The sequence below is a fragment of the Pseudocercospora fijiensis genome, assembly GCF_000340215.1.
Source record: "Pseudocercospora fijiensis CIRAD86 unplaced genomic scaffold MYCFIscaffold_6, whole genome shotgun sequence".
In the NCBI taxonomy this organism is placed as follows: Eukaryota; Fungi; Ascomycota; class Dothideomycetes; order Mycosphaerellales; family Mycosphaerellaceae; genus Pseudocercospora; species Pseudocercospora fijiensis.
Window position 1 is genome coordinate 4,314,304 of NW_006921537.1, and position 14,533 is coordinate 4,328,836.

General features: G+C 39.9%; 1 protein-coding gene across 1 annotated transcript; it reads left to right on the forward strand.

The window, feature by feature from the left end:
- Positions 1 to 2,729: 2,729 nt before the first annotated feature.
- On the forward strand, positions 2,730 to 13,236 carry MYCFIDRAFT_208366 (uncharacterized protein; the record flags this gene model as incomplete). The annotated part of the gene is made up of 8 exons (XM_007930479.1): positions 2,730 to 2,747; positions 10,441 to 10,486; positions 10,537 to 10,585; positions 10,610 to 10,749; positions 10,780 to 12,789; positions 12,822 to 12,845; positions 12,875 to 13,055; positions 13,089 to 13,236. 8 exons carry the CDS (start codon positions 2,730 to 2,732, stop codon positions 13,234 to 13,236), a joined length of 2,616 nt encoding a protein of 871 aa, XP_007928670.1.
- Between the last annotated feature and the right edge of the window lie 1,297 nt (positions 13,237 to 14,533).

Genomic DNA, 14,533 nt, shown 5'->3' on the forward strand with positions numbered 1-14,533 from the left:
ACGAAGGTATATCGGTAGGACCTAGAAAATTAATGAGCCTATAATCGTAAGGAGATATTTATACTTCTTACCTTTTAGAACAAATAGTCTTCTATTAAACCGCCTTAGTAGGTTATCGTTAGATTCGTATAAAGGATAGTCGCTTAAGGAAGGGGAGGTAGCTAGCTTAGGAAGGCCCGAAGAGCCGAATCCTTAAGGTATATTTGTTTTTAAGAATATAGGGAAAGGGAAGAAGGAGAGGAAGAGCGAATAGAGAATTAGAAATAGTCTATAGGTAAGCGGGGTAGGTTACTATAGCAACTAGTCTATTTAGGTCCTAGGAATTCGGAATATATTAAAGATATATACCGGCTATATATACCGGCTACGCTACCTTCTACGTAAACGCTTCGTCTCTTTAAAGCTACTCTAAGCCTATATATATTTCCGCTTCTCGACCTAGTATCGCCTTCTATCTCCGCCCTCCTCCTCTTCGTTATCGCTAATTAGGGTTTCGCTTAGACTAAATTTCGTATTCTCTTCGCGCTTTTAGGTTTCTTCGATCTTAAGGTTTTCTAATTCCTCGATTAAGTCCTTTAGTATAATCTTTAGTATCCTACCTTAGCGACTCTAGTAAAGGAGATAGTATCGGAATACTATAATAGACTCGAAAGTAGTAGGCGAGTATATTCGATTAAAGCGGCCCTAGTAACGAGCAATACTAAAAGACCTCTTATAGCCTATACCTACGCTCGGTATAGCGAGGACGTCCTAAGCGACCGACGCTATCGTTAGAAACTTAGGCTCTAACCGCTACTATATAGTAAGAATATCGTCTCTATATTCGTCTAGAAGACTAGTAAGATCTAGAGATTATTAGCCCTCTTTCCGAGCCTATAGGTTTAGTACGTACCTACGCGCTAATAGAGATCGAACTCTTCTTTATTTACTTTAGTAGTTGCTTCCTCTTCTGCCTCTACTTCCTACCTACGAAATAGGTATAATATCGGAGCCTTCTAAACCTTCTTTTTCTTTATAGGAGCTATATTTAGACTAGTTTCTTTCCGACGCTCGTAGAATATCTTTTTTAGAATAGTCTAGTAATACTTAGGCTATTCCTCGTCGCCCTTCTATTCTAGCTTCTACTAGTATATATCCTTTTCTACCGGGTTAAGTAAGTATATAACGCTATAGAAATCCTCGAACGACTAAAAGGTAGTACTATAATATTTATATAACTTAGTATAGGAGGTGTCTATAGCTTTCGTTATAGCTACTTTCTAGGGAACGCTCTTCTTAGCTAGCTTAGCTACGGTTTCGTCGAGCTTATTAAAGAGCTAGTTATAATACGTAAAGATAAGGTAGATCGTCGGTCCTCGGGTTCTTCTAATTATAGTAGTAACCTTCGCGTAATACTTACTAATATCGACGAGATACTCTACTTAGCGCTATTTAGTAGGGGTAAGCCCGAGCTACTTAATACCCTCGGAACTCTAATAGATCTCGAGAGTAGTACGTAAAGTATATCCCTTCGTAACTATATAGAAAGTCGAATTAAACCGGGTTTTAACGTCTTAGGTAAAACGGAGTAGGCGCTAAGGAGGCCGCTTTTACTATCGCTTATTCTGTGCGATATTCCAGGTATCGGTTTTAGGGCGCTCGATTAGGTTCTTTTAAATAGCCTCGAATCGGTTATATCTCTAGAAGCTCGAGTTCGTATATATTACTAGACGACGAAGCTAGAGAAAAAGAGTTAGAACTATACTAGGTTGCCGGCTACGGGTAATAGCTACGGACAAAAGTTATACCTTATACAAAACGAAAGCGAGGCTCTCTACCTTATCCCGTCTTATTACTATAACGAGTTTCTCGACTTTCGACTTTACTTTATCCTTATCTAGGATCTTCTATTAGTCGTCGTTTAATAGTATAATTTTAAGCGTCTTAAAGAGGGCTCGGATCGCGATTTGGGCTGTATAAGCGAGGTAGGGAAACTTCTATAGGGATATAACTAGTATCGACGTCGGCTCCGATTTAATAGGGCTAGGGCTATTACTAGGCTCCTCTTTATCGTTATTATCGTACGTATTATCGTACGTATCCGGAATCGTAGCGAGCTTAATATTCGGAAGATTAAGCTAGATTATAGACCTTATAATCTCCTCTACGTACTCGACCCTATCGATATAATTAGTAATTTTAAAGATATATACGAGTAAATTGTATATATAACGCCTTATACAATGTTCGATTATTACTAGCGTTATCCGTAGTAATTAAGATTAGTTTCGTTGTTATACTAACCCTATCTATTACCGTATAGATAAGATTCGCTATATCCTTACTAGTATAGGAACCTAGAATTTTAGAGAATCCGATTATAAGTTCCTAGAGTTTCTAATCCGAATTAATAAAGTATAGTATAATCGAAAGGAAGGAGGCTCTTATAGTCCGGCTTAACTAGCTATCGATAGTAATAGCTACTCGGCGAGTATTACGGAGGATCTCCCGAATATCGTCTAACGTAGCCTCTTTGTTCTTTTCGAATATAATACGCTATATTATAGCGCCGAGAAATAGGGGAGGGTAGTTTATAAGATATAGATATGTCTTCTATATAGACTCCCTTTCGTAGAAGTCTTCCGGAAGACCGTTTATAGCTAGTATTTCGTTTGCTAGTTGCTTAAAGTCTTCGGGGGAGAAATCGGTAGCCTTTAATCCTAGAGCTTCCTTAAGCGTAGCCTATAAGTATGAGCTATATCTCTACGGTTAATTAAAGTAGCCGGAATCTATAGCCGGTAGCTATAGCCGGCATTTTAGAAGACGTACCTCTTTCTAGAACGCTATATCTATATTAACTCTCCTCTCTCCTTAAGATTCCCGATACCGTTTAGAATAGAGATAGTTCGTAGGCGATAAGTTCCTATCCCCTAGTTTCGGGTATTTTAAGATTAAACTATAGAAGTTATAGACAATTACTAGTTAACCTTTAAGTCGAGAAGTCGTATAACGGTATAATGCCCCCTCTATAAAGAACTTCTAGAATATATTCGTTCGCTCTTTACTCCTCTATCGCATCGAGTACTTCCGGAGTTTATACTCCTTCGAACGTAAGTATAAAGGGAACTATATCTTATAGACCTATTAATTAAACTGCTCTATATACTCGGGTTTCTAAAGATACGCCTAGCTAGCCTTTTCGAAGATTTCCGGGTTAATACTCGATATTCTTATATCTCCGAATAACCTTCTACTTAGACTCCGTAAAGGTAAGGACTAGGTAGTAGTACCCTATAATAAATTCCTACTACTAGGATTCGGAGAGGATAAATCTAGCCCTAATCGTCGTCTAGGACTCGATAGGCTCGAAGGTAAGTATACGACCTCCTTTCGACGTTATCGTAATCTCGCTCGTATACTAGACTATTTCGACTATCGTCTCGTTATTACCCTTCCTAGTATAGCGCCTAGTATATATATAATATCGGTCGGTATGTTTTAAAGTTTCGTACGGTAAGGTAAGGACTTAGGAGTAGTAGATATATACTAGTAGCTATAGGGAAATACCCTTTCTTTAATAGTATCGTATCGTTAGGAATAGCTAGGTAGTATATAGCTAGCTACCTTTTTTTTGTTTCCTAGCTACCTAACTACTAGATTTTTTTTCCTAGCTACCCTAGCTAGCCTAACTACTAGAATTTCTTTTCTAGCTACTCTAACTACCTAAATTTTGCCTTCTATATAGCGGCTCTCTCCTACTAACGGAACCGAGCTACTATACCTAACGAATCTAAGCTCGTTTTTAGTCTTAATCTATCCTCTTTTAGTATAAGACACTCGATAAGTAAATACTTAGGCCGAGTCTAACTACGAAACCTAAGACTAACTAATAGCTCTATTAACTAATCCTAATCCTCGAACTCCTTCCGCTTCTTAGTAAAGACCTTAAAAAGCGCTCGAGCTTCTTCGGGTACCTACGGAGTAGTCGAGATAAAGCCGTATCGCTAAAATAGGTAATCCTTCGGAGGCTTATATAGAGATTTAGAGAATTCTAACGCTAATCTATCCTACTAGTAGCTTAGATTCCGGATATAAGCCCTCTCTACCTTAGTAAAGATTTTATATAGTAGTAGTACTCTACCCTCGAGAAACGCTTTCTATTTAACTATTAGTATCTACCGGCTACGAACACTAGCTATATATACCGAGTATAGAATAATTACCTATACCCCTTCCTCCTTTAGTAACACTTCTACCGTCCCTAGATACCTAGCCCCGATCGTATTAATCGTAAGCTACTTTGCCTTTATAGATATAAAGGCTTCGCTTTAATACTAATAAAGAAACTTCTACTCTATATCGAGGATATAAAGACGACTAGTCTTAATTCTAATCCTTACTAGCTTTTCGTAGTAGCTTTAACTATAATTTTCTAGATTAATAGGACTTATACCTTAGCCCTTTACTAGTATCTCGTCTCTTTAACTATACTCGATCTACTCCTAGCGCTTATCGTCTATAGCGTTAGGCCCTAAGACTATACCTATTACTAGATCGACGTATAGTATCTCCTCGCTTTTTTTAGTTCATTTATTCGTAGTATTAAGCTCTATCGCGGTATCCTAACCTCTAGTATTATTGTTCTCGGCTATCTAAATATCTCCGTTACTATCGGTCGTATCGATAGAGGTAGCGGCTATAGGTCTAAATACTATTAGTTAACGTATTAAAGAAAAATATACCGGCTATAGCTACCGGCTACGGCTACTAGCTATAGCTACTAGCTACGGCCGCTAGCTAGATTAACTTACGCTACTAGAACTTTACGCTCGAAAACTAGCCGTAATTCTTTCTTCTTCTTAGCCTTCTCTTAGGTTGTCTTCTTATTCTAACTTTTACTTTTTTCTCTAGGCGCTAGCTATCGATAGAATGCTTTATTCCGCGCCTTTCTTCTCTTATCCTTAGCTCTTTTATCCTTATCTATCTTCTCCTTTCTCTCGCGGTTTCGTACGGAATTCTTCTTTATAGAGTACTCCTTTTTAGTCTTACGCTTTTTAGTTAGACGCTTAGGCAAAACAAACTCGCGGTCTTTAGTTCTATCTTCTATTTAGCGCGCGGCGCGCTTCTCTCTTACTATTATAAGGAAAAGGGGCGGGGGCGTAGCGTATAGTAGTTATTGTCGGTATAGGTATAGAGGAAGAAGTTAAAAGTATAAGAATATCGCGAAGCCCTAATTGTTACCGCCTATATAACGTTATATAGGTAAGCTTTCGCAACTACGGTAACTACGCCCTAGTAATAGCAACTACGCCCTAGTAACGGCAACTACGCCCTAGTAATAGCAACTACGGCTTAGTAACGGCAATAGAGCGTAGTAAATATAACCTAGTAACTATTATAGCTAGCAATCGTAGCCGGCAGTCGAATAAGAGTATCCTTATAGCAAAACTACGCCCTAGTAACGGCAACTACGCCCTAGTAACGGCAACTACGCCCTAGCAACGGCAAAAGAGCGTAGTAAATGTAATAGAGTTACTATTATAGCCGGCAATCGTAGCCGGCAGTCGAATAAGAGTGTCCTTATAGTAAAACTAATATAGTCTCTAGTTTAAACTAGGAATCTATATAGTTCGAAAAAACCAAACCGGAACTAGGGAGCTAGTTCGCCGCTAAGAAACTAAACTATATACGTTTAGTAGTTCGGAAACCGAACTACTACGGGGTCTATATAGCTTAGGCGTACTACCCTTATTAAGAAGGTAGTATATATATACTATTAGTCGCCTATAATTAGCCTATCTAGCACCGATAAAATACAGAACTATATAGTTAATATAGCGGCGGATGTAACTAATATCTTCTATACGAACAGCGTATTAGAGACGAAAGAATAGAGAGATCTCCTTTAGTATTCTATATATCGAGGTAAAGGCCGTATCTAGGCTAACCGAATTAGTTATACCCTCGTTAATAGAAGGGCGATCTAGTATACTATCCTATACCTCGGGTAAAAACACTAGTTGTCGGATCTGCTTTACGATATCGAGATAGTTAGATATAGTTACCTTATCCTTAATCGCCTATAGGACGACTTTATAACGAGTCTCTTCGCCTTTTAATAGATCTATTATATCCTCTATAATAGTCTTTCGGTCGACAAGAATCTAATTGAAGATAGGGATAATACGGGCATTAAATAAACGCTTTAGTAGGCTCTGCATTCGGAAGAACTTAGGGGACTTTAGATTAACCTCCTTTATACCCTAGAAGTTAATATCCGAGCGTAGGGAAGCAGAGATATTAAGCTTATCGCCGGCCTTATTTCTATACTAATTAGTACGGAATATAGTATAGTAGAGGTTTATAAAGGTATGTATTATAGCAGGTACGCTAAGGATATACTGCTTTCTATTATATAGAGCCTTCTTCTCGATACTATAGAATACTATATATAGTATACGCTCTACGGTTAACTAATTACCGATATTTAAGATAAGGCGCTTTGCGAAGATCGGGTCCTCTAGCTTTAGTCTAAGGTTAGTTAGGTACAGGTTATTATAGACAAGTAGTATACCCTTGTTCGATATCTTATCGTTCTAGGATAGCGGCATTAATAGGATCGGAGTCTTGCCTTTAAAGCTACATTTGATTTCTAGAAATTACGGGCGGCTAATCCGGTTACTATTTATATTAACGACGTTAGCATTCTTAGCCGCCTTAAAGATAGACTTAACTATATCGCCGAAGATATATAAGATAGCCTTATCGATCTAGAATAGCTCGACTAGCTCGATAGTATCGTCGCTATCGATATTATCGATAATACTCTAAGGAACGACTAGCTTAGAGCGATTATATATATCCTAGGTTAAGCTACTATCCGGAAAGTTATCGCAAAGCGCGATATACGAGTTAGTAATATTAACCTACTCGTTATTATCCGCAATATCCTAGTCCTTCTTCTTAGATTGCCGATTAAAGTTGTTATAATAAACCTACTAGATAAATAGTATAACCTAGTCTTTAATCTTTAATCTCTAGACGTCGGCATTCTTCTTAATTAGTATCTATATAGTCTTATACAAAGGCACGAGACCTATATTATAGAAGGTATTAACAATACATACTAGTAGGTTACCGATATATACTAAAAGAAGACTAAGAGATTTTGGTAACTAAGAAGCGCGCTTTATTGCTATCGCATATACTACTATATAGGTAAGCGTATAGATCCGCTTCTATATTATACTACGCTTATCTTTAAACGATATTACTCGCTAGTTAGTATCCTTCTAAGTATTTAGTAATATAAAGTCTTCGAGTAGGCGGTACTAATTTAGGGCGATATTATAGATTATATCGTATATCTCGGACAGGCGACGTAGTTTAGCGAGGCTATCTTCCGGCTTATAGGCATCGAAGAACTTCTTACCGATTAGATTCTTTACCTTAGACCGTAGCTCGACTATACTAATAAGGTACTTATTAGGCTAGAGGTCTTATATAGTATATATACGCTTCCGATATGTCTTAGTGCCCTCCTTACTGCCCTAGATATATATTATCTCCTTAAAGCTGATACCGAGTATACGTATATTTACTATAACGGCCTTATACTTCTGCTTTTTAGTTATTCTTAGGCGGCGGTCGCTAGTAATAGTATCTAGCTTAGGATCTTTATCCTCTTTAATATCTATCTCTACGAGGCTATAGGCGCCTAGGCGCTAGGTAGGTATATCGCTATTATTATCGTTAAATGCGTTGCTATTTCGGTTCTCGAGCTTAATCTCGTCCTTACTCTACGATTCTTCTTAGATATTAGTATCCTCGTCCTCGGTTATACTATTATCCTCGTTAGGTTAGGTATAGTTAACGTTGCGATTAGTATTTCGTAGGCGGCGAGGAGCTATAGTACGACCTAAAGGCTAGCGTCGAGCAGCTAGGTAGTCCTCGTTACCTAGTATACTCTTAGAGTTGTAATAGTCGCTATAATACTAGCGCTAGCGGCGGCGATTTATATTAATTATATAGTCTAGCAAGTCGGACGTCTAGCCTAGTAGATCTATATCCTCCGGAGTAATTATCTCTTTATCTTTATCGTCTAGTCGAGGTAGTAAGGCGGCATTGTTTTTGTAATAGTCGAGTTTAGATATAGCTAGAATATTAGAGAGATACGAAGAAGAAGTATACTAAGCGCCTCCGCCTAGACGACGATCGAGCTCGGAGGTATTAGGCTAATTAGTTAAGTTAGAGTCGCTTATATTAGCGATATCGTATAGATTGTATAGGTATTAGCTAGTATTTAGTATTCGGAGTACCGACTCGAAATGCTAGCTAAAGTCGCGTCTACTATATAGCTATATCTTAGTAGCGAGATATCGTATATATATAGTCCTTACTATAAAGTTAGTCGAAAATACTAGATCTAGAAGCGCGCGGGTGTTTTAGATATATTAGGGGTAGTATATCTAGAGGCTTCTAAGCCGCTAGTAAGTACTATCGGCGGAGTAACGAGAACTTAGCACTACTATACTATATATACTCGTATATAGTAAGAAAGCCGGTCGGAAGTACTTTACGAAGGGCCGCGAGTTAGTCTAGTTAAAAAAGGAGGATAGTACTACTACCTATTCTTTTAAAGAGCGGCGAGAACTTAGTAACGAGAAGTCGTATATACTTAGGCTTAGCGAGAAAATCGGTCGGACAATGCCTATTAAAAACCTCTAAGTATTGTCTTATTGCGTAGCGAGATATTAAGAATCGATATATTTAGGTATATTTAGGTAGGTAGAAAGCTATAGAAGTAGGCTTAGCTAAATAAGTATAACTTAACGTATACACGTCGTAGAGACTTGATTTTTAAATCGCTATATTCGGAAATAGCAGCGCTATAAGCTCTAAGTATTGCTTTAGTTAATTTCGCGTATCGCGTTATATTAGTATTTTAATAGCTATAAGTACTAAGAAACAAGACAGTTTAGCTTTAGGCCTTTAGGCGAAGGATTAGGTAGAGTAGTATATAATTAGTTACTCGGAAGTCGGCAAATAAACCCTAAATTATACTATTACGTACGATTCGAACTAATTTACTACCGCGGAACGTAATCCTTAATATATAAAGGCCTAAACGGAGGTAGCTACTACTACTGCTAGCTTTAGTACTAGAAAGCGCGTCGTAGGTAAGGCTCCGCGTAAGACGACGACTAGCGCTTCTACTACTAGTAGCAATAATCTTACTAAGCGTCGATAGCGCCTAGGAAGGAGGTTTTATATATAGCGGGTAGCGTAGCTAGCATTTTTACTCCTTTTTACTAATCCTTCTTTAGCCGTCGGCCTTCGTAAGATTCGGAGGTATTAGAGTATTAGTAAGCTCCTAATTACTAGAGCTCCTTTCTAACTACTTATTCGGAAAATTACCTAAGGTAGTTCAAGGGACTATTACTTTTAAGCCTCTGTTATAGAAGCCCTTTAGGAGGCTATAGAAGCCTACCTAGTTTGTATCTTCGAATATATATTTCTCTTCTACCTCTTTTTAAACTATACTAATACTATTTTAGCTATTAACCTTATAGCTATCTACCCGAAGCGCGTTACGATTATAGATAAGGATTTTAAAGCCCTTAATTAGATTCTTAAGGGCTAGAATATCTATATTCGAGATAGTAGTAGGTAGGAAAGATATTCTAATAGGATAGATATTCTTAGTATCCTCTATAAGTATCTCTATATACACAATATACCGCTATTATATAGCGCTATATAGCGCGGTCTAAATACTCTCTAAGTATATGTATAGTATAATATGCTTTATTATTAGTACGGAATTACAGTCTTCGAAAATTCTATTAGTACTAAGGAGTAAAAATGCTAGCTACGCTACCGGCTATACTACCGGGTCTTTTAAAGGGCTTGCTTTAAGTTATATATATATTCCTATACTTCTTAGAAACCGACAAATTCTATAGTTCAAACCTGCTACTCCTATAGTTGCTTAGTAACCTAACCTAAACCAAACTAGAATATCGGCTTAGTAAACTAAACTAAACTAAACTACTATAGGCTCTATATTTTACTACTTTCGAGCTTTTTAAACCTCTACCCTAGTAATACTATAGCAATGCGCTACTAAGGTTTTATTTATTACTATATACAAGCTATATAGCTCTATACTATAATACTATTATATTATATCCCTAAAGACGTTTTATATAGTTTTTATTATTATAATTATAGAATATATAAGATAGTCGACAATTTTATTAGAATTCTAAGATTTCTATCGTAAAGATATGTTCTAAAAGAATTAGACTTATATAATTAGTATCTTAAAGACTAGGAATCTAGATAAATAGTAATAAAAATAATAAAATCTAAAATTATTATTATACTAGATAGACTAGTTATAAGTATATTAAGAGAGCTATTCTGTATAGGAGACTATAGTTAGGAGATTAATCCTAGAAGTTGAGAGGTCTTACCATTCTCAACATTCCGGAAAAGAAAAGTAGTGGCCCTAGGCCCTCTCAAATGTCTTGGCTTTGCGAACTACATAACAAGGACGATGCTATAAACTGGCACACATTTCATTACCGCACGAGAACGCCACGTAAAGAATCTTGCCATATGCGAGCGACGAGGTGCCTGGCATATCTCATGTCTACTGCAATCTCATAGAAGTCAACAACATGGCCGAAGAGGCACAAGATCTCGATACTGGACGCGTCAAAGAATGGCGATCCATTATCACGCTCGTCGTGTTTGTTATCACTAGTGAGTACATTTTGCATTGCACTCGCTCAGAATATGCGCTGACCTCGGCCATCTTCTCAGACATAATTGTTTTATTCCCCTTCCGCGTGCCGGTATACATCCCGCGGCCAATATGGAACCGTGTCGTCGACAGTCTGACTGCTCTTCGAATCATACCAGAACGGCAGGACAAGTCACATCGCTTCCGAAGAAGAGACAGTCTGATGTCTAATGGTCAGCCGAAGCGGTTTTTCCGAACGAGCTTTCCGATGAACATGTTTACTGCGCCTCTCATCGCAGACTTGTTCCTTCTAGCGATCCGGGCGATTGGGCGACAGGAAGTACATGACGGCACAGTCGGTGCCCAAGGAATCAGTCCAATCGATATCATGGTCTTCTTCCTAAGTCTGGCATATATTGCGATATCGATCGATGCTTCAGGAGTAATTCGCTGGCTCGCTTTCAAGGTCTTACAGAAAGCTGGAAAAAACGGACATCTGTTGTTCGTGTACTTGTACACGTTCTTTTTCCTGCTCACGAGTTTCGTTGGGAATGATCCTATTGTTCTCTCAGGTACTCCCTTTCTGTCATATATGACGAGAGTGTCATCGAATATTAAGCATCCGCGGGCCTGGATCTTTATGCAGTTTGCTGTGGCAAATATCGGGTCCGCTATCCTTGTTTCGTCAAATCCCACGAATTTGGTTTTGGCAAGCGCTTTCGAGATCAAATTTATCCACTACACTGCGAATGTGGTGGTTCCGGTTGTTGCAACTGCGATACTACTACTTCCGTTCTTCCTATATGTGGTGTTTAGGAGCGAGGATCTGGTCCCACGATCGGTAAAGCTGCACGAACTTCCAGAAAGATACAAGCAGAAAGCTCCTGTCAATCCGAATATACCCAATGCACGCGGGCCAATTGAGGATGACGAGATTGCGGCCTTAGAGGAGATCTTGAACCCTTTCCTTGATAAACCAAGTGCATGGTTCGCTGGTGCAGTCATGGCGGCGACTCTGATTACGATCCTGGCTATCAATGCCAGTAGTGGAGGGCACGAATATCCGGTCTTCTGGATTACTCTTCCTGCTGCGTTTGTTGTCTTCTGCTGGGATCTTACTCGTGGCTGGCTTAATCGGGAGGACACGCGAAGGCAGGCTCGACTGGGCCAAGAAGCGATCGAGCATGCCCAAGAGTCACACATGTCATCAGCGATCGATGCTGGCTCTGAGAAGGCTGGGCTGTTTACTCCAGATGCCAACGACAAGTCGCTCGAAGCCATAGCCTCCCCTGCCGTAAATAAGGGCGAGGTAGCATCATTGCCACAAAGCGCAACTGGAGAGACCGGGACACTTCCGAACGCAGCAGACGAGGAGGTACACACGAAGCCAGGGTATGTCCAGGAGCTTGTCGTTCCATCAAAAGGACTAAACGAAGTGTCCGGGACCATAGAGCTTTCTGGGCGAGCTGGAGCAAAACCGAAGCCTAAGTCGCTCATGGAGCTGATTGCCACTTTCTTTGCGTGGTGCCAAGTCACATTCCCGACGATAACGACAGTCGCAAGCCATCTTCCATGGACATTGGTCCCATTTGCTTTTTGCATGTTTGTCCTTGTACAGGCTCTGGTAACGAAAGGCTGGGTCCCGGTCTTCGCTCATGGCTGGGACCATTGGATTGACCGAACTGGGATCGTCGGGGCCATTGGCGGCATGGGTTTCCTGTCAGTCGTGCTGTGCAACTTTGCAGGCACCAATATCGGCACTACTATCCTGCTGAGTCGTGTTATCCAGGCTTGGGTTGCCATCCATAAGCAAAATGATACGACCGTTAGCCAGAGAATGTTCTGGGCCACGGTTTATAGTATGGCGATTGGTGTCAATTATGGAGCATTCAGCACCACGTTCAGTGCCTCTCTGGCTGGCTTACTTTGGCGAAGCATCCTCTCCCGCAAGGATATCCGGGTGGGAAGCTTGGAGTTTGCACGAGTGAATGTGCTGATCATTACTTTCACTACGGTCGTTGGACTTGCAATCTTGATCGGACAGATCTACATTACTCGAAGTACAGATATGTATGTAGAGGGATAATGCCAGCCTCAAAGCTCTTTGGCAAGCATCGTGACGACGTACTTAATAACCCTTCTGAGTAGTGGTACTCTCACCTGGGCCAATCCCAGCTCTTCCTGCAACGGCTCAGAACATGCACTTCAATTTTCTCTCCTTCTTCCCAGCACCTCCCGACCTTCCTCCTCGCACATTCGTGCTGCCTTCACAACCACACAGTAAGTCACCTCTTTATAAAGATGGTTGGAGGAACCGTAGTCCCTAGTCGACGATCGACCTCGAATCGTTTCGGCTGAGCACTACACACAGATGCCACGAAGGCTGTCACACGAGGTTGAAACTGTTACAATCGATCATGATTGCGCGACGCCATTTCACACCTTGGCAAATTTTTCGGATCGCTGAGCTGTTCGGAACAGCATGCACGGCTTGCATGGACGCCTAGACAGTTCAAGTATTGCGGGCATGTATTGCGGGCATGTATTAGAAGTCTTCCAGCTATGACGCACGCTTAGCCTTAGCGCACGCTTTCTACGGTTTAGCTTATATACCTTCTTTATAGTCGCATTCCATTAATACAACGTCTATACTATTAACGCTTTCGTCTATTTACATTTCGACTACGCGCTTTCGATTAGGAAACCTCTTAGACCGTTATAGGCAATATTATAATTAGTATACGTCGCTTTACCTATAAAGCCCGATTTTCGGCTTTCTTACTTAGAGTATATATAATATCTTCTTCCTACGGCTATTTAAATATAATACGCCTAAGAGGGTTCTTAGCCTTCTTTATACTCTCCTAAAGGTTATTCTTTAGTTATCTAGAAGCTATAACTATCTATTTCTTTACTTCCTTCTTAAGGGCCTATTTAGCTAATTTCTCCTTCCTTTCTTTAGTAGTAGCCTGTCTCTGCTATACCTTTAATTCCTTTACTTATATAGTATATTGCTTATTTAGCTACTACTAGACCTTCTTAGCCTCCTTCTAAGTAGCCTCTTCTTATTTCTCTATTACGATATAACACTATTGTATGTACGATAGCAGGCAGCGGTTACTATTAACCGCTGCGGTCGCTATTGCTACTAATAGTAGGACTATTATATAGATAGCTTACCTCGCGGCACCTTAGAGAATTATTAACTTTTATACCGTATAACCGTTACGATACCTTCGTACTATAACCGTATACCTAGCAACTTAGTAGCTTCGCTTAATACCTAGTTAGCTTCTATACTAACTACTAGTTCTCTACCCGAATCGACCCTAGTCGTTATAGCTACGACGAGAATCGACGCGATTAGCTACGGGTCCTACCGATCTTCCGCCGATTACTACGATTTAACTCCTACCCGTTACGATAGTACCTATTCGATTTACTACCCTTCTATACTATACCCTACCGACGCGCGAGCGCCTTATCGGTAATCCTACTAGTATACCGAGGAGATAGTAGTAGTAGTTTCTACCTTTAGTAGTAATTGCCTCTTATACCTAGGTCTAGGGGTAGCCGCTTTCCCTAGGAGGACCTGCCCCGATAAGCTACGCTCCTCCGCCTTTAGTCGGTTCTCTATCGCTATCCTCTATCTAGAGACTATCTTACCTCTACCCTCTTACTAATAGTTTACCCGCTTACCGTAGCTCGTTTAGACTCGCTTCTAACTCTGGTAGAAGCCTCGAAATTAGCTAAGCTAGCGGTTTAACCGCTACCCTAGTACTATAATCTCGGATTACTAGATAT